Raw genomic sequence first — 18,689 nt, 5'->3', positions numbered from 1 at the left:
ATACAGTAGGTATAAACATGAAGGTTTAGGGTTGGTATAAAAATCAAGCAAAATATTTATTCTGACCTGTTCTCATTAAAATATATAAAAAATAACTAATTATGCTAAACATCGGTATGAATTACTTCAAAATACTAAATAAGTTAGATTTTAAAACATTACAGTTCTTGTTTTCTTAATAATACCGTTTCGATTTCTCTCTATTTGTGCTTAAATAAATGTAGCCGCTGTGATTATAAGACGTTTCTTTCAAAAACAGAAACCAAATCAATCCAACCCTACAAACTTTACTGATGGTGCAAGGTCATTCAGCCAAACAAAAGGTCTGTCTGCCAAGCAGCTTTTGTTTCACCATTCACCATACTTCTTTTTTGAAATACTGACAAAATAAAGAAATGAAAAACAAAACAACTACCACAAAACACATGTATAATTAAAATTGCGCAGAGAAATTCAGATAAAGACATTCATATTCACAGCACTGAATGCTTCATGGAAGCTGTCAGAATAACAATATTTTATATAGGCATGGCTAATTATTGTCATTTGTTGCAAATGTGAGGACACTGTGTTCATTTAAGGTCAACATAATTTTAAGATCCACTGCAAACTTGCCTATTTGTGTTGGGATAACATGAAGAAATTAAGTTAACTCATCAGTCTTTACAAATGTAAATGGATTGTTCAGCTCATTTTAAAAAAGTAGTTTGAACAAACAGCATGCATAATGTTTTTGAGTGTGTTCGTGACTTTTTATCATTGTTTTTCATCAGCTTTAAATCGAACTACCGGTTTAGTAAACACTGTTTTATGTTGACTTTAAACAATGTGTCAAAGAAAATCTCTGCATGAGTGCATAATTGCCTCGCATAATGGTGATTCTAGAATTGGAGATATATTTTTCGCTGTTGCCAAAATACGAATCACTTCCTTATGGGTCTGTGTACCAGCGTTTAATTTTCTTTCTTGTCAAAATGAAAAACGAATAAAAGGTTAATTTATGTCTAATTTGAACCTTCTCACGAACATACAATTTTTTTTTCATATATTTATTTTTGTTTTCGTCACATTTTGTTCTGACACACAAAATTAAAATGCGATCCATCTTTCAGATGAGACGTTAAACTGAAGTCCTGACTCTCTGTGGTCATTAAAAACCCATGGCACTTCTTGTAAAGAGTAGGGGTGTAACCCTGGTTAAAATTTCCTCCAAATTTCCTCCATTGGCCCTTACCCATCATGGACCTCAATCTTCCCCATCTACTGAATTGGCTCTATCACTGTCTCTCCACTCCACCTATAGCAGGTGTGTGATGAGCGCACTTTTGCTGTTGTTTTGTGGCTGCCATCGTCTCATCCAAGTGAATGCTGCACACTGGTGGTGGTGTCGAGAGATCCCATTGAAGCACTTTGGGTGTATGGCCATTCACAATAAATGCGCTATATGAATACACATTATGAAATGAGTTCATTTCAATGGAACCGAGACCACCTCATTCAGGTGATCTTGGACTGATTGATTTGGCGCGGATCCGAGCATGATTGCAGGATTCACATATGCCAAAAAAACATGCTAACTGGGTAAACGAGACAGGTTCCGAAACAAATGTCTAGATGTGAAAGTCCCCCAAGACTATATTTGCACGCAGTTGACAGAGAGTCGCAGCCAAAGTAAACTAGTGACAAGGCAGCACTGGCCCAATCGGGCCAGTGATTATATTGTCTACTGTCCCGAAAGTCTAGACGCTGGCCCCAGGCCATCGAGCAGTCCTTATTGCCAAGCCCTGCCTTGTAATCAACAGCATTGTGTGAAAAGTTATTAAAACAAATAATAATATAGAAAACCTAAAAAAAAAAGATGCGCAATTTTGAAGCCGAATGTATCTATAATTATAGAATCACCCATATGCATGTGCAGTGTCTCTGCATGTGAAAGTGTTCCCACATGTTTGCATCTATACGTTTGTGTGTATCAGGACATCCTTTAGCCTGGGCACTCTGTCTGAGTGTGTGTGTTTGGCTGTGTGTGTGTGTGTCTTATCCCGGCAGCTGTCCTCTGGCCCTCAGGTGCAGTGGTTGTTGGATAATTATGAGACAGCAGAAGGAGTGAGTTTGCCCAGGTCTACACTTTACTGCCACTACCTGCTGCACTGTCAGGAGCAGAAGCTGGAGCCAGTTAATGCTGCATCCTTTGGGAAACTGATCCGTTCTGTGTTCATGGGCTTGAGGACCAGACGTCTGGGCACACGGTGAGAGAAATCTGGATGTAACAATGCCCTCTGACTGGTAGTACAGTGGGGTGTGTGACATTTTTTGACTATAATAATGCTGTAATGATTGTTTTCTATTTATGTGCTAGATAAAATTATTAAGCAATTCGCTCTGTCTGCAAAAACAGCATGTGAACAGGTGCACTGACTTTTAATCCTACCCATCAGATTATGCTATCAACACTGTATTTGAATGGTTCTGCGGCTGGGGTTAGGGATTAGGTAGATTAGGACGATGTCACAGCTTCATATCACACTACATCACATAAAATTTACACTGCTCGCAAAATCTGATGGGTAGCATATTGCGTCATCACAATGTACTACCTACTGCACTTTTTGAATAGGTGGTAGGACAATCTGACTAGGTAGGACACCAGAAATTGCTGAGACAGTATCAGGGTGTTCGTGGAGTCCTTACAAGACTTAAAATGTCATAAATTTTAAAAACAACATTTTAGCCCTAAGAAGTCTTAAATTCACTAAAATATTGTGTTGTAGGGTCTTAATTAATTACCTCTGTCCAAGCAAAGCAACCCAATCGGGCCGAGATCCATCCAATCACCAACAATCCATCAAAAAAATGTATTGCAAAGAGATACAGCAAACTCTCCTAATTAAAATCCATACACTAAAAAGAGTTACATAATTACACATGATAATAATAGCGCAACATATCCTTTTACATGATCTTCCATTTATATAAAGACTATTTACAGAAGTAAGGGGGAGCGGACATAATGTTTATAAATAGACATGAAACTTAAGGTTTTATAACAGAACCACATCAGGTTGAATAGGAGATATAATCTATTTGAACCAGCAACTACTGTATATGTTTTTGATTATACTTTTATTTTCACTATGTAATATATATATATACTTTTAACAACGTTAAACTTGTCTTTAAAATAATTAAACATTTATGTTGAAAACAGGGTATACAACTAGAGTTTTGTTTTTTTTTGTTTCGACACATTAAAATATGAAAAAAATTAGCCCAACTGGGCCATTATCAACAATACCTAATGTTTAGCCATGTAAGTCTTAAATTGAATTTATATTGGTCTTAAAAAGGTATTAAAAAGTCTTAAACCTGACTTGAAGAAACCTGCAGAAACCCTGAGTATGTTTATGTACTTCCAACTAAAATGGAATATTAAGTTGGGGGAGGGGCTTTTTTAGCATAATCTTTTCTTATGAAAATAAAGTTAAGAGGGGCATGGTTAAGAATATTGTGACTGAAGTCCAAACACAGAAGAAAATTGTCTGACTTCGATTGAAGATTTCCAAACTTTTTTTGAGTTGATTAACTTGCATGGATCAATTTTGACTTCAGGTACAATTTAAGGACTTGTGTTAATTGATGCATAAAGCAGCTAAAAGCGAATAGCAGAGCAGAGCAGAGCTCTTCCAAAAAACACTCCAACTGTTGGAACATTAAAAAAAAAATATTATTAATGTTGAACATATTCTGGCAGAACTGTAATTGTATGGATACACACACACACGCCAAACAGCAGGTTGGGAAAGTGCATGTCAGTTCAAGAGTTTACACTTAGCTAATGATTGATTATAAAGCGGATGGCATGCTGTACCGGGAGAGAGCTCATAAGATCCTCAAGCTTGGGAGGAGTAGGGGTGGATTGGGGAATTCTTCAAAACGAAGATGACTGTGTTATAGAACTTAGGTTATGTCTGATTGGCAAGTCAAGAATTGGCTAATGCGGGACCAGCCGCGATCAATCATAAGCATGTGATCCTCTCGGGGTCGCCACAATAGAAAAAACCTCCAACTTATCCAGCATACGTTTTACACAGCGGATGCCCTACCAGCTGCAACCAATCATAGGGAAACACCCATACACTTTCATTCATGCACATACACGATAGCCAATTTTCTTTATTCAATTCATCTATTGTGCATGTCTTTGAACTGTGGGGGAAACCCACACCAACACGGGGAGAACAAACTCCATTAAGAAATGCCAAGTCTCAGTCGGGACTCGAACCAGCAACCTTCTTGCTGTGAGGTGACAGTGCTAACCACTGAGCCACCGTGTGACCTATATACTCTATATTAGGATATGTTACTTTAAAGAGTAATTATGCATTTTTCCAGTTTTCCCTGTGTTCTACATGAAATAAATACAGCCTTTGTGAACATAAAAGACTTCAAAAACATTTGAAATCGGAACCGACTTGAAACTTTTTGAATGGTGGTTTTGAAAGTGTCTGTGAGTCACGCACACGTGATTAAACGCCTCCATGATCCTCAGGTTCAGGTCACACAGGTGCACTGAAGCTTTGGTGTGTTTGTTCCAGAGGGAATTCCAAATATCACTACTATGGCCTGCGGATCAAAGCGAGCTCCTCTCTGCTCCGGCTGATGGAGGACCAGCAGCACCTGGCCATGAGACAGCAGCCCTTCTCCCAGAAACAGAGGTGAACACTCATGCTCTCTGTCAGTTCTCACTGTCAGTCTCTCCCTGGATCCTTCATTTCTCAGTCCGTCTGATTGTACGTCCCTGCAGGTTGAAGCCAGTTCAGAAGGTGGAGGGAATCACCAACGGGATGTCGTCAGGATCTGGACAGCAGCAGCAGCAGCAGCAGAGCTCGGGTTTGTCGGACATCAGCACACAGGTCCAGCAGTACCAGCAGTTTCTCGGTGAGTTATGGCAGAAGCCTTAAAAGTCAGACACGTAACACTAAAAGGTATTCTTTGTGCATTTCAATCTAGTGGGAATGTATAAAGCTTTTGAAAGTATTGTTTAAAATGTGACCCTGGACCACTAGTCTAGCGAATATAGCCTAAATACTTTGTACAGGTCAAAATGATCTATTTTTCTTGATGCCAAAAATCATGCAGAAGGTCCACACTCATTAAATTAATACTTTATATATCTTTATTATGCCACAAATCATAAGAGTCTTAAGTACAGATCATGCTCCATGAAGATATTTTATACATTTCCTACTGTAGATACTAATTGTGTGATTAGCAATTTTCACTGGTAAACAGTTCAGTTAGACAGCTGTAGAGAAAATTTTCTTTTGGGTTTTTTAACCCTCAGATTTGAGATTTTCAGTTATAGTTATATCTTGATTTAATCTGACTTTTCAAACGTTTTTTATTCAGCTCCGGGTGCTCCGGTTTCCCCTACAGTCCAAAGACGTGCTATAAGTGAACTGAATAAACTAAATTGGCCGTAGTGTAAGAGTGTGAATGAGTCTGTATAGATGTTTCCCAGTACTGGGTTGCAGCTGGAAGTGCATCCGTTGTGTAAAGCATATGCTGGATAAGTAGGCGGTTCATTCGACTGTGGCGACATCTGATGAATAAAGGGATGGGGTTTGGTGCCACATTTTTTGTTTTTTTTAAATCATACATTTTTTTTTGACTGAAATCAAATTTGTACGAATTAGCCACTAAACTGACAAAATGTAAAATAGTTATGTTTCCTCATGAGATCAGGGTGGTTAAGCTAATGAATTAACTTTGTTATTAAGGTGTTTTTGCAAAACAATATAATCAAATTTACTAGATTTCCTAACAGTTGATCAGCTTCATTGTTAAGAGTAGCATTATATTTAATGTATGTTTTTTTTTTGGAACAATAATTAGGAATATCTAAAATAGATTTCAAGAGTTCACACTTAGCTTATAAGTGGCTTATAAAGCGGTTTTGTATACCCGGGAGAGAGCCCTAAGCTCATAAGATCCTCGAGCACAGGGCTCCCTCCCGTTGCAGGGCAAGAGGGGAGTTTGAGCTCAGGTAGATCTCGAAACTCCCCTTCTGAAGTAGCTAATGAACAGATAGATTTTGTGCTTAACAGATACCTACTTACTAGGTGCATACCTATGATGCCGATTTGGATTAGTCAATTAACTTAAGTCGCATGTTTTTAGAGAACCCGGGGGAAACCCACGTGGGCACGAGGAGAACGTGTAACCTCCGCACAGAAACGTCGGCTGGCTTAGTAAGGACTAGAACTAGTGACATTCTTGCTGTGAGACAACAATCTAAGAAAGGAGCAGGAGAAGGGGTGGAAAGGGGATACTTCAAAACGAAGATGACTGTGATGTGTACCTTAGGGCATTTATAGTGGCTTAGGAATCGTCTGATTGGTGAAACATGAATCAAGACCAGCTGTGCACATGATCCTCTCGAAATTAGTTTATAAATAAACTTCACTTAATGTGACCAGATTTAATCATTTCCACTAATGAATGAACTGATTTTTAAAACAATTTAGTCCATCTGATTTAAATAAAGAAATGTATAATGAAACATCTAACCAAGTGTTTAACTTAAACTACATTTTACTTTAGTATTTTTAAAAACCCCAATTTCAGTTACTTAAAATTAACTGTTTGAACAAATCCAGCTGGGTCAGTTGGCGTTTCTGTGTGGAGTTTGCTTATTCTCCCCGTGTTTGTGTGGGTTTCCTCTGGTTTACCCCACAGTCCAAAGACATGTGGTATAGGTGAATTGGATGAACTAAATTGGCTGTAGTGTATGAGTGTGTTAATGCATGAGTGTATGGGTGTTTCCCATTACCGGGTTGCAGCTGGAAGTGCATCCGCTGCGTGAAACAAATGATGGAAGAGTAGGCGGTTAAATCCGCTGTGTCGGCTTCTGATAAATCAGAGACTAAGCTAAAGGAAAATTATTAAATAGAAGTTTGAACAAATGTTTTTCCTCTCTAAGTAAATGATTTCAGCTAGACGTTAGTCATGTGATCAGGTGTCTTGTCCCGAGTGGATATTAATAACACATCAGCATATGGTTGTTGTTATTCTTGATGTTTAGATGCGTCCAAAGCTCTCCCAGAGTTTCCTGATGTTGACCTGCAGGGTAAAGCTTTACCAGAGGGCATTGAGCTGGAACATCTCAAGAGTTTTCAGCTGCTCTACAGAGAACACTGCGAAGTGAGTCTTCTCTCGAAGTTTCAATCCAGTCATTGAGTGTTAGCACCTCAACAGCTTTCTGTATATAAAATCCCTTAAAGGGTCATGAAACCCCCGTTTCAGTTTAAGTCTACCTCAGGGTTTGTTCCCCAAAAGACTCAGAAGAAATTTTGAATATTTCTGCATGTACTTTAAGTAAATATGGTCACACTTTATTATGATGGTCTGTTTGTTGAATTTAAGTTACATTGCATCTACATGCCAACTAATTCTCAATAGATTAAAAGTAGACTGTTAGGTTGGGGTTAGCATGTTCTTGCAAAGTTTCTTATAGTCAGTTAAATGTCTGTTGAAGGAGCATATCAACAGATTTTAAGCAGACAGTCTACTAATACTCAAATGGACCATCAAAATAAAGTGTCACAATAAATATCTTTCAAGATGGTTTAATTGTTGTTTTGGGTTTCTTTAGGCCATTCTGGACGTGATGGTCAACCTTCAGTTCCCTTTGGTGGAAACTCTTTGGAAAACGTTTTGGAGGTTCAGTGAAAATCAGGCAGGAGACTCGGCAACACTAGCTGTGTAAGTTCGCATCTCAACACAACAAATTCATTAATACAAACGCTACATGCCAAGATTTTTATGCTTTCAGTAGAATTTCATCAAGACGTTCTACTGAACAAGGATGTAGTCCCTATGAAACCAGAGATGTGAAAGCTTAATTCAATGTTTTGAAAATTTGAAGTGAAACAGGAAGTCAGGGCAAGACATATTGAGCATATCCTCTTTTTTTAAAAATAGCCAGTAGCATTTTGTTTATCACAGTTCAGCCAGAGCCACTGAGCTCAGTAGAACTGCATCTAACGACTGATGACAGCTACAGTAATAGTCCCTATTACCATTTCTTCTTCTAATCTGCTCTATATCACTCTAAAATACAGCATTCAATGCAGAACTCAAATGAGTCTGATCAATTTCATGGTTTGCGCTGACTAACAATTACTTTCCCCACTGTGCTTATGTCTCTAAACCAAAAGAAATCTATAGTTGGGTTTCCATCACTATGTGTTAATGCACATTTTAAATTGTTGCATGAGAAACCAATAGTATCTGCACATGCGAGTTTCAGACATGCCGTCTTGGACACATGCACTAAACAGAGCTGTTGACGTCACGGTGAGGGGGTGGGGTGAGGGGCGGGGTTAGGTGTACACATTAAAAGCAGGGATGCAGTCCCAGATTGCATATGCACTCGGTCTGCAGCCAGAACCTTCTCTGAGGCCCCTTTTACACTATTACATTTTCGTTTTAAAATGCATAAGTTTTGCTACCGTTACGCCTTCCATCTACATTACCACAGAGTTTTGAAAATGCTAAAGAGGCTATTTTCATTTTAAACCCTGCTGCTCCGTGTCAGTGTGGATGGATCTAATTGAGCCTTTTCCCTCAATATTAAATAGCCTACACAAAGTTCAGTCTTGCATCCTTTTCTTCTAAGTTCAGACTTCGCAAGTTTGATATGGAAAACAACCTCTCGAGGACACGTCGGGTAAATCTTCAAAGGGAACAGTGTAGGCTACATTATAACGTCGTTCACATCATCCTGGCTTAACTGTCAGTTTTCATTCTGATATTAACAACTTAACAGACACCAAAAATGTTGAGGCGTCATGTAGCTACATATTTGTATGACCGTCATCTTCATAACATAACTGCCTCCTTTCATTTTCATTGAAAATACAAAACATACCATCTCTTTTGCTGAATATCAGTTTTAATAATCAATAATGTCCATTATAAAAGTTTAACATACAATAAGTTAATACATTATTTGAAATAAAGGCAAACAATCTGTCAAATTTGTAGAATCAGTGTACACTAATTATTAACTTATCTTTGCGCTTACCTGAGTACAAGTAATAGATTCAAAAGCCCAAAGTTGGGGTATATGTCATCAGATATAATCAGCAAGATGAATTAAACATCACGTTTAACAAATATAGTGAGTTTAGATCCAGCGGTAGATCCTTGATGAACATTCCGACGTGCACTGCTCTTACCTGAGGTTCCGTGCTCAAAGCACCCGCTGACTGCCTGGAGCTCAGACATGCACGCTGCAGTGCATGACAGAGTGTGTGTGTGGTCAGGTGATGTGCGTTTTCAGTGGTATAGTGTGGATGGACAGTTGTTCAGAAACACCAAAGACTATAGAATACACAAGACATGTCACTCGTATTATTTTAAATGGAAAAAAGTGTAACGGTCAATATGGCTAATCAAGCCCACCTTCTAGTGGAGGAGCCTGAATTGTAGACTGACAATACTCCGGGGGAGGGGCTCGGACCAGACATGAGCTTCTGCAGATTTTGCGTGATTTGAACATTTTGAAATGAAACTAAAGAGACAGTTGCTTAGTTTTATTGGTGATTCCTAAAATGAAATTCAATCATAAACTTGGCAAGTAGGTTTGGAGAATTTGATATTGATTGATTAATTGATATTCAGACAGAATGCGCGAGCATACTGCCCAAGAAGCGTTTCAAAGATGGCCGCCGAGTGATATGACTTGTCTTAAAGGGACTTTGGAAACACTAGGTGAAACGCCAGTGTGGACGTGACTTTAGCGTATTAGTGTAAACGGGGCCTGAAAAACAAGTGATGGAAATGACAAATAAATAAAAAAATCTCTTATTTCACACTTAAAAATATTAGGTTGTTTGAGGTGGTTTTGGACTTCTGTGAAAAAGGATTAATGTGAATAATGAGAGATAAAACCATGTTTGTCAAATAAACTCTCACAAAGAACATTACACCAGCATGAATAATCAGCTGTTTCCATTATGGCTGTCTTTTTTTATCGTTGCTTACTAGGTTACCAATACTACCATCAGCTGTTCTAACGAAAACAACAACAATAAACTATGTTTAGTTTGATCTGTCTCTTATTAAGCTCAACTGCTCTGACTGAGCTGTGATAAAATGCTACTAGCTATAAGTAAAACATTTAGGTAAAATCTATAGCTAATTATATCTATATATAAACTATCAATTTGATTATGTAAAGCATGTTTTAAAGGTCCCGTTTAGCGTTTTGATATGTGCATTTTTATTAGGCATTTGAGGTAATCGCAACTAAAAAGATAAGGAGGGGGTGGGGCATCGTGTAGCCCCTCCCCTTTAAAAAACAGCCAATAGTGTTTAGTTTTATCACCGCTTTGCCAGTGAGAGTGGTTGAGCTCAAGGGCATCAAATTTGAAGCGTCTTGGAGCGGCGGAGCATGGCAGATACTAGAGAGCATTTGATTGGTTTCGATTTGATGAAGTGTGAGGTGACGTGAATAAAACTGTTGATCCATTTCGGCGTAAGAGACAAACTACAAGCTTTACATGTTTATATCGACTTTCTATCGCATAAAAGCGACTTCTGTCACTGTTGTAGTGAGCACTAACTTAAAAATATCCTAAAAACTATCATTACTGATGCTAACATCTACAAGTTTTTTATTATTATTATTTCAATTACATTGGACTTATAAAGCAAAGTTTTATCATGTTGAAACCATAGAGATTTGCGTTTCAAATATAATATAGTGCACTTCATAGGGTTAATGAATAAGATATATAAGACAGTAGCCAAATAAATTTTTTTTATTCCATAGGCACGATGAGTCGGAGAAGAGGCTACCCAAGACATGCTTGGTGATTCTCTGTAAATATGAGCCGGTGCTTCGCTGGAGTCGTGACTGCGACAACACACTGTACCAAGGCCTGGTGGAGATGCTCATCCCAGACGTTCTGAGACCTATTCCCAGTGAGTTCCAGGATGTTCTCTCGCTCCACTTATCACTATGCAGCCTTATGTGCCAGAGCTGATGGTGATCCATCAGGTGGCTCACTGTTTGCCAACAGTGGCCTATTTTTGCTCACCATCTCCTTGCCAACTTGGATGTAGTTCAACATGAGTGCTGCTGGTGGTACCAATTACGAGTAAATCATCCACTGCCAGACAATATAGTGTATGTTGCTGATATATCTTAATTCTCTTTCCAGGTGCCTTAACACAAGCCATCCGAAACTTTGCCAAGAGTCTTGAGAGCTGGTTGACTAATGCCATGGTGAACATTCCTGAAGAGATGGTTCGTGTCAAGGTAGGAAATAGCAACTAAATGTTATCATTTATTTGTCGTAATCGTTTCTAAATGTGCTTTTACATTTGGTTTGATTGCTTTGTCCATACCTGAAAATGCAACAGTCTATGGACATTCTATTGAAGGATTTCCCACCGACTAGTAAAGGAGCCAATCGTCAGTCGCTATAAAATGTTTCTCTGGAGGAGGGTCTGAGTCTAAATGTGTGTTCTTAATGACACTTTCTGCAGCAAATGTTGCAGTCGGAAAAATTGCTGGAATATCAGCGAATACTTGCCTCACAGACATGACAAATAAACCTACATACATTAAAGCTTGGAATCTCTACTGTTAAATTAACTACATGGTGCGTCTTTCCTATCTGACCTCATTATTTGAAATGAATTCCTGCCTCGGCCATTTAAACACTAAAGGTGTATTCACATCAGACGCAAATGAAGCATCAAGCGAATATATGCTGTTTTTCAGTCTTCCTAAAGCATATAAACACAGCCACTCTCTCAATAAAATCCATGTTATCCATTTAGCAATGAAGCTGGAGCATACCTGCCAACACTCCCGTTTTTCCCGAGAGTCCACCGTATTTCAGACCCATCTTCGACCGATTTTTTCAACACATTTCTAAACTCTCTAGTTTTAATAACTTATTTCTAATAACTAATTTATTTTATCTTTGCCGAAATGACAGTACATAATAATTCACTAGAGATGATTCAACACACTTTTATACAGCTTAAAGTGACATTTAAGGGCTTAACTAGGTTAATTAGGTTAACTAGGCAGGTTAGGGTAATTAGGCAAGTTATTGTATAAGGATGGCTTGTTCTGTAGGCTATCAAAAATATGTAGCTATTTAATTGGTGATTTTAAATATGAAGTTTAATTCTAAGCTTGATTAACAGCTTCCCCATTCAAAGAGATAGGAGTTGCACTTGCATGGCAGAGAGACATTTTAAAGATGGCTGCCAGGTAACATGACTTGCCTTAAAGTGTTTATTTCTGCTCCTAGGTAGCAACAGCGTGAACAAAACATGCAATGGCTAGATAATGTTGCTTGTTTGCCTCAAGTTTGAACTTTGGACTTTCATATGCAAAGTGCCAACACTGAGTGGCAAGTGCATCCAAAAGAATGAGAGTTGTTTTCTGCTGAAGTGGAGCAGAAATTAAATATACATTCTCTCTGCTTGCAAATTGTCTTTTTGGCACAGATTCTATGTGGGCCTTATCAGCTTATAATTGGTAGTGAACACCACAAAAAGTCTGTTCTTGTGACTAATTTTGTGTATGCAGGGTCTAACAGAATGCAAAAAACATGCTTGTGACACATAATCAGACATACATTACTAAACTGAGGAGGTTCAGTAATGAAAATCATAGTTTTCCCAGATATCATACCTTCTGCAATAACCCTCATGCACACGTCTGTAATTGACTACACTTTTGTTATGTCGGTGCCTGTTTTTGCCCCACTGACTTCCATTATAACCACAATTTTTAAATGCAAAGCCATGACGCCATAACATGATGCATTCTTGATTGTTGGTGGTTTTCCCTCTTGGGAAGAGGTCAAATTTGTCATTTTTACTGTTGATCATCATTTGGCCTGGCCTCTATATGGATTTCTATGGAGTGAAACAGCAGATTATAGTGTGTGTGCATAAATACACCAAATTTGTTTACTATGTTCTGAGAGCTAAGCTGCTTATTTTGATTTACTTAGACATTTCAAGGTAAGTGCACAAAGGTATCTCACACTCTTACACACACACACTATAATCCATATAAAAGCCAGAAACTAAGCTTTTTGCACTGCTACTGTTGTTTAACAGTAAAAATTATTCATTTAAGCTCTTCTCAAGAGGGAAAACCAGCATCAAGAAACCTCTGTGAAGTTGGCATCTCATAAAATAAATAATCTGAGATATTAAGCATTATATTTTTTGACCGTGTGACGTCACTTTCCACCCCATGTTGCTAAAAACACTCCAAATCAGCACAAATTCATTTGTGCTCGATTTGTGCAGTTAAAACAAACACTTTATATATATATATATATATATATATATATATATATATATATATATATATATATATATATATATATATATATATATACATACATACATACTGTATGCGTTCTTGTGGGTTTCGTTTCCACACATATATATATTAGGCTATATAATTTTCTGTTAATGACAATATATATATATGTTTCACTTTTATTAATTTAATCAACTACTTTGACCAAAATGAGCCAGGCTTTACAAACTATTCGCAGCACTAAAAGTATTCCCCTTGGAAGAATAGAAAGTCATTGTGAGAATAATTTTACGGAGCGGTACATGTTGTGTCTGCTCAGCCAGTGCGTGAATTAATTGCTTGATGCATCACTGAGACACAGCGTGCAGCCCACTGGGATCTGCAGACATTTCCAAAACGGCAGCAAAAAGGGAAAATCAGTGCATTGAGGATTTGTCCAGTGTATTATTGAGCCATTTCTAATTGATGATTTCAGGTATGGCTACTTTGTGTTTGATAAGCAGGTAATAAACCTCTCTACTTCAGTGTTGCGAATGCGATCTGCTGATCTAACAGACACAGCGCAACATGATTTAAAAACAGCAATGAACTCCTTGTTGCTGGTCAAAATGAACCTATTTAATACAAAGCTAAATGCATTTCTCCACTGATTATTTAAACTAATAGGAACAAATAGTCTTGGAGAAAAGAATGTGAAAATAATGAATGAATGAATGAATGAATTAATTAATTAATGAATGAATGAATGGAATACCTAGAAATACTTTATCTACACACATCCATCAAAATTAATCAAACATTTGACAATGTTACTATTAAATATAAAACTCTTTTGTTCAGGTGACATCTGCAAGTGCGTTTGCTCAGACTCTGCGCAGATACACCTCTCTAAACCACCTGGCTCAGGCAGCTCGAGCCGTCCTGCAAAACACTGCGCAGATCAACCAGATGCTCAGCGACCTCAACAGAGTGGATTTTGCAAATGTGCAGGTGTGTGTGTGTGTGTGTGTGTGTGTGTTTGTGTGTGTGTGTGTGACTGGACAAATCCCTCGCATCCCAGCCAGACTTGAGGTTGGGTGCTGTATTTACTAGTGCTTTCATCTGTCACCATCTGAGATGAACTCATTTTTTGACTTGGTGTGGCTGTGGGTGTTTGTGGTCTGTCTATTAGGAAAGCGGAAACTTTAGTGAGTGTTTAAAATAACATACAGTTTGTTTCTTTGAAAGAGATTTTAAAAAGGGTTTTTACTGAGTGTATGTAGTCATCTAGCCAACAATTCTGCCTAAAATGACTCGCAGTACATGTATTAATGTAACAATAATGCAATGCCTGCCACAACCCTGGAACCCAGCCACAAAATACTAATTACTAAAACACTAATATTAATATATAACCTCTGTTTAACAAATAGCTTTTAAACCAATGTACAGTAAGTTCATTGGAAAAATTATCAAATTTAGCATGATCACCTTTGTTTTTATGGGTTTTATGAAGTACCGGATAAGAGTATGTTTATTAATTTTTACATAAATATGTAAAGTTGAATAATGGTAAAACATTTTGACAAGATTTAGTTGCATTTAAAATGCCTTCTATATATATGAAATCACAAAATATGGTGTAAAATTTGTTGCAGGCTTCATAGTGGGATGTCTTGTCTTTCAACTATAAACCAAGAAAAAAAAATACAATAGAATTGTCAATCAATAAAAGAAAAAAAAAAATCTTACTAATGACATGATGTAGAGTTGAATAAGGCTAAAATCACATATTAAATTCTGAAAAGTTGCATCACAATTAAACTATGCATTTATTCATTTGTTTCTCATTATTAATGGTATTTATTAATATTTTTAATTAATTTTCAAATAAGTCATTTTATTAAGAAATAATCCAATTATTTCTTAATAAGACAATCATCATGTAACTGCCACCAGTAGGTGGCAGTAAATCATTAATGAGTAAAGCTGCAGTCCACATTTGGAGTAAGGTCCGAGCGTACTCACATTATGCTATCCGAACCGTGTCCAGGCTCGTTTCCTGGATCGTTTGAGAAGTGTGAGCGCAGTTCACCTGTGCTTTGGCGCGGTACGCTTGTAGTGTGATTGCAAAGTGCGCTTAAATCCGAAACTGAAGATAAGACGTGACTTTTAAGAGACTGTTTCATATGTGTTTATTAATCATTCTTACTGTTCAATGAATGCAAACTGTCGTAGATTATTTAAGACGCAAACCCCTCGCTGCATGACAGCTGCACCTTCAGCAGACCTCCTAATTCCTGCAGCACGAGGACTTGATGATTGTTTGCGTGGGTGTTGAGATCCCGATCTTTTAATGATTAATCGTGCAGCTTACACTGAATGCATTGATGCAAGCTAAAGTAGTGACGGAAAACACCTTGAAACACATCCCAAATAACCTACCACTATAACTTCCTCCGTCATCATTATATTTTACATGAAAGCCTAAATGCTTTCATACATGTGATTTGAATGACGCGAGAGGTGATCTCTCTGTGATCATTACAAATTTAAGATTAATCTACAAGTAAACAAAAACTGATCCACGGGTAACGTGTGTTCCGAAACGTGGGTTGTGATCCATATGATCAATCCCTTCTGTTCAGAAATTTCAAATATGGACCAATCGCTTGTCTTTTTTAACGTCTAATCATCTTGTTTAATCCTGCCCCTTTTTGCAGTGCCATACAACAGAGTTTTGCACGCGTAAACTCTAGTGTGACCATAGCATTTGTCAATTAATTAATTTAAACGACTGATTCATTTAAAAGTGATTTACAGCTATTTATCTGAGTAGCTCATAGAATCATTTCATCAAACGTTGAAAAGGTAGATCTAACCTATTAGACAGTTCTTGTGTAATTTTAGAAATGAATGGGGTGCGTTTAGCTTTGAGTAAATCACAAATAGCTTTGAGTAAGTTCACATAATCACATAACATTCATATTGAAAACCGAAGGAAGTAAAGCGGAATGAAGAATAAAAAGTGTCTTACAAAAGGGCATTCAAACACAGAGCCTGAGATTTATTTAAATTAATCTTATATGTGCTATATTCTCCAATAATAGAAAGAATTGGCTCAACAGAGGTTTCAGGATATTTAACATACATTAAAACATCGTCAGCATAGAGTGAGATTTGATGCTCCTCTTATCTAATCCTGATGCCGTGTAAATTTGTACTGGCTCTCACGGCCGCTGCCAAAAGTTCAATGACCAATGTAAATAAGAGAGGTGAGAGTGGACAGCCTTGGCAGCAGACTCTATGGACAGGAAATCTATTGGATATTAACCGGTTTGTATTGACTGCTGCCAAAGGCTGCGAATATAAGAGTTTAATTAAATTAATAAAATTACAACCTAGATTTATCTTCTCTAACACGGCAAAAAGAAAGGGCCACTTCACCCTATCGAATGCCTTTTCGGCATCAAGCGAAACACAAAGTAGGTTCTTTGCTCATGTGTACATAATCTAGGATATTCCACAATCTGCAGATGTTGTCAGAGTCATATCTATGTTTTACAAATCCAGTTTGATCCGGTGAGACAATAGATGAAAGAATGATCCTGGATCATGTTCATCACCAATCAGCTGTATCGTTTTTATATCACTGATCCATCTCTTTAATTTACTCATCCTGTTTTATTCCATGACTAACTTTCACTTAATTTCTGTATTGTGCTGTAATATTTGCTGAAGCCAGTGTGTGCACAGATTTCCACTTGTGTTTTGACCAATGTTTAAAACCTTGTGACTAAAGAAAGGGGACCAATATGCACACCAACATGCAAAATGTATGATGCAAAAAAAAGTATAAATAAACGAATGAAATAAGCCTGACGCCACATTAAAAATAATCTCAACCAATGAGATTGGCACCTTTGTTCATAGCCTTGAGCTGCTGAAGCTACAGTAGACACTACTTGGTGGAGCTCAGGAACAAAAGGGTCAAGACAAACACACATTGTGTACCATAGTATTTCTGTTTTCCACTGAGTGCCATTTAATGGCAGGGAGTAATTTTTGCATGTTCACTCTGCTGATCTACAAATATTTGACGATAAACACAAGTGAGTGAGCCTTAAGCCCCTTTTTAACAAAGATATTAGGCTAATAAACACAATTACAACAGATTACATACAAATGATTTATTATCTCTGCATTTAGCAATTTTCCACCACTTCTAATACAGTGGTATTTACTGTGAAATAGTATTATGATTCTAATAAGCTGTCAGGATGAGTTTGATGAGTTAGTGGGAAATGAAATGGTACAGTATGTGATTGAGAGTGTTTTTCTAAATGTCCTGCAGGAACAGGCCTCATGGGTGTGCCGGTGTGAGGACCGGGTGGTGCAGCGGCTTGAGCAGGACTTTAAGCTGACCCTTCAGCAGCAGAACTCTCTGGAGCAGTGGGCCGCCTGGCTGGATGGGGTGGTCTCGCAGGTCCTAAAGCCCTACCAGTCCAGCGCTGCTCTTCCAAAAGCAGCTAAACTCTTCTTGCTGAAGTGGAGCTTTTACAGGTAAACCCACTTTTCTGGCCTTCTTAAAAATGTTCTCTGAAGGCCTTGGTTTTAAAGGGGTTAGTTAGTTGTACACTATTATCTTCTTTCAGTCCAATCCATTCAGAGGAATTCATTTTAATATAAAGTGCTTAAATCCACATATAAATAAAGTAAAGTATACACACACACACACACACACACACACACACACACACATATATATATATATATATATATATATATATATATATATATATATACACATATATATATATGTGTGCCTCACACAGGAGGTAAATAAAGGTCTTTTGAAGTGATTTGATGCATTTTTGTTACAAAAATATCTAAAGTTTCAGCATATTAAACTATAAACAATTTTCGCTCAATGTACAACACACATTCAGGAGTGGACAAGACCATCGATCGTCAGATTGGTGTAGCAGGGCATAGCGATTTCCCTGAAGCCACGCTTTATTTTGGATAAATCTGAACTTGATTGTAGATTTTACAGCTTCAAACCATCAAAAACAAATTCTCTGAATGAATTCAACTGAAAGAAGAAAGCTGGGGTGCTTTAAGGGTGAGTATATCATTGTGTGATTTTCATATATGGGTGAACTAACGCTTTAAGATGCGTTTTTGTCACCCTGATCACAAGTGTGCGATGCTAAAAACTGGTGTGGACTAATAATGTTTTGAACTTCTTCAATTTTGCCCACTTCCACCAGGGAAAGTGAAAAGTTCAACAGGTCGCATAGTTTTCATAATGAAAACGGTTTTATGGTTGAATGTGTTT

At 37.6% G+C, this 18,689-nt stretch overlaps 1 protein-coding gene across 7 annotated transcripts in view; it reads left to right on the top strand.

Annotated features, from left to right (window-relative positions):
- rfx1a (regulatory factor X, 1a (influences HLA class II expression)) overlaps nucleotides 1-18,689 on the top strand; it is a 63,576-nt gene that overhangs the window by 37,434 nt on the left and 7,453 nt on the right. For 4 of the 7 annotated variants that reach the window (XM_073934506.1, XM_068215396.2, XM_021468997.3 and 1 more), the window contains 9 exon segments: nucleotides 2,050-2,249; nucleotides 4,596-4,715; nucleotides 4,805-4,938; nucleotides 7,085-7,203; nucleotides 7,655-7,764; nucleotides 10,841-10,992; nucleotides 11,232-11,329; nucleotides 14,210-14,359; nucleotides 17,703-17,911. In XM_073934506.1, the coding sequence (XP_073790607.1) occupies nucleotides 2,050-2,249; nucleotides 4,596-4,715; nucleotides 4,805-4,938; nucleotides 7,085-7,203; nucleotides 7,655-7,764; nucleotides 10,841-10,992; nucleotides 11,232-11,329; nucleotides 14,210-14,359; nucleotides 17,703-17,911 (1,292 nt within the window). 7 annotated transcript variants of the gene reach the window in all.

The sequence above is a fragment of the Danio rerio genome, chromosome 3 (assembly GCF_049306965.1).
Source record: "Danio rerio strain Tuebingen ecotype United States chromosome 3, GRCz12tu, whole genome shotgun sequence".
NCBI lineage: Eukaryota > Metazoa > Chordata > Actinopteri > Cypriniformes > Danionidae > Danio > Danio rerio.
This window is presented reverse-complemented; position numbering and strand designations above follow the sequence as displayed.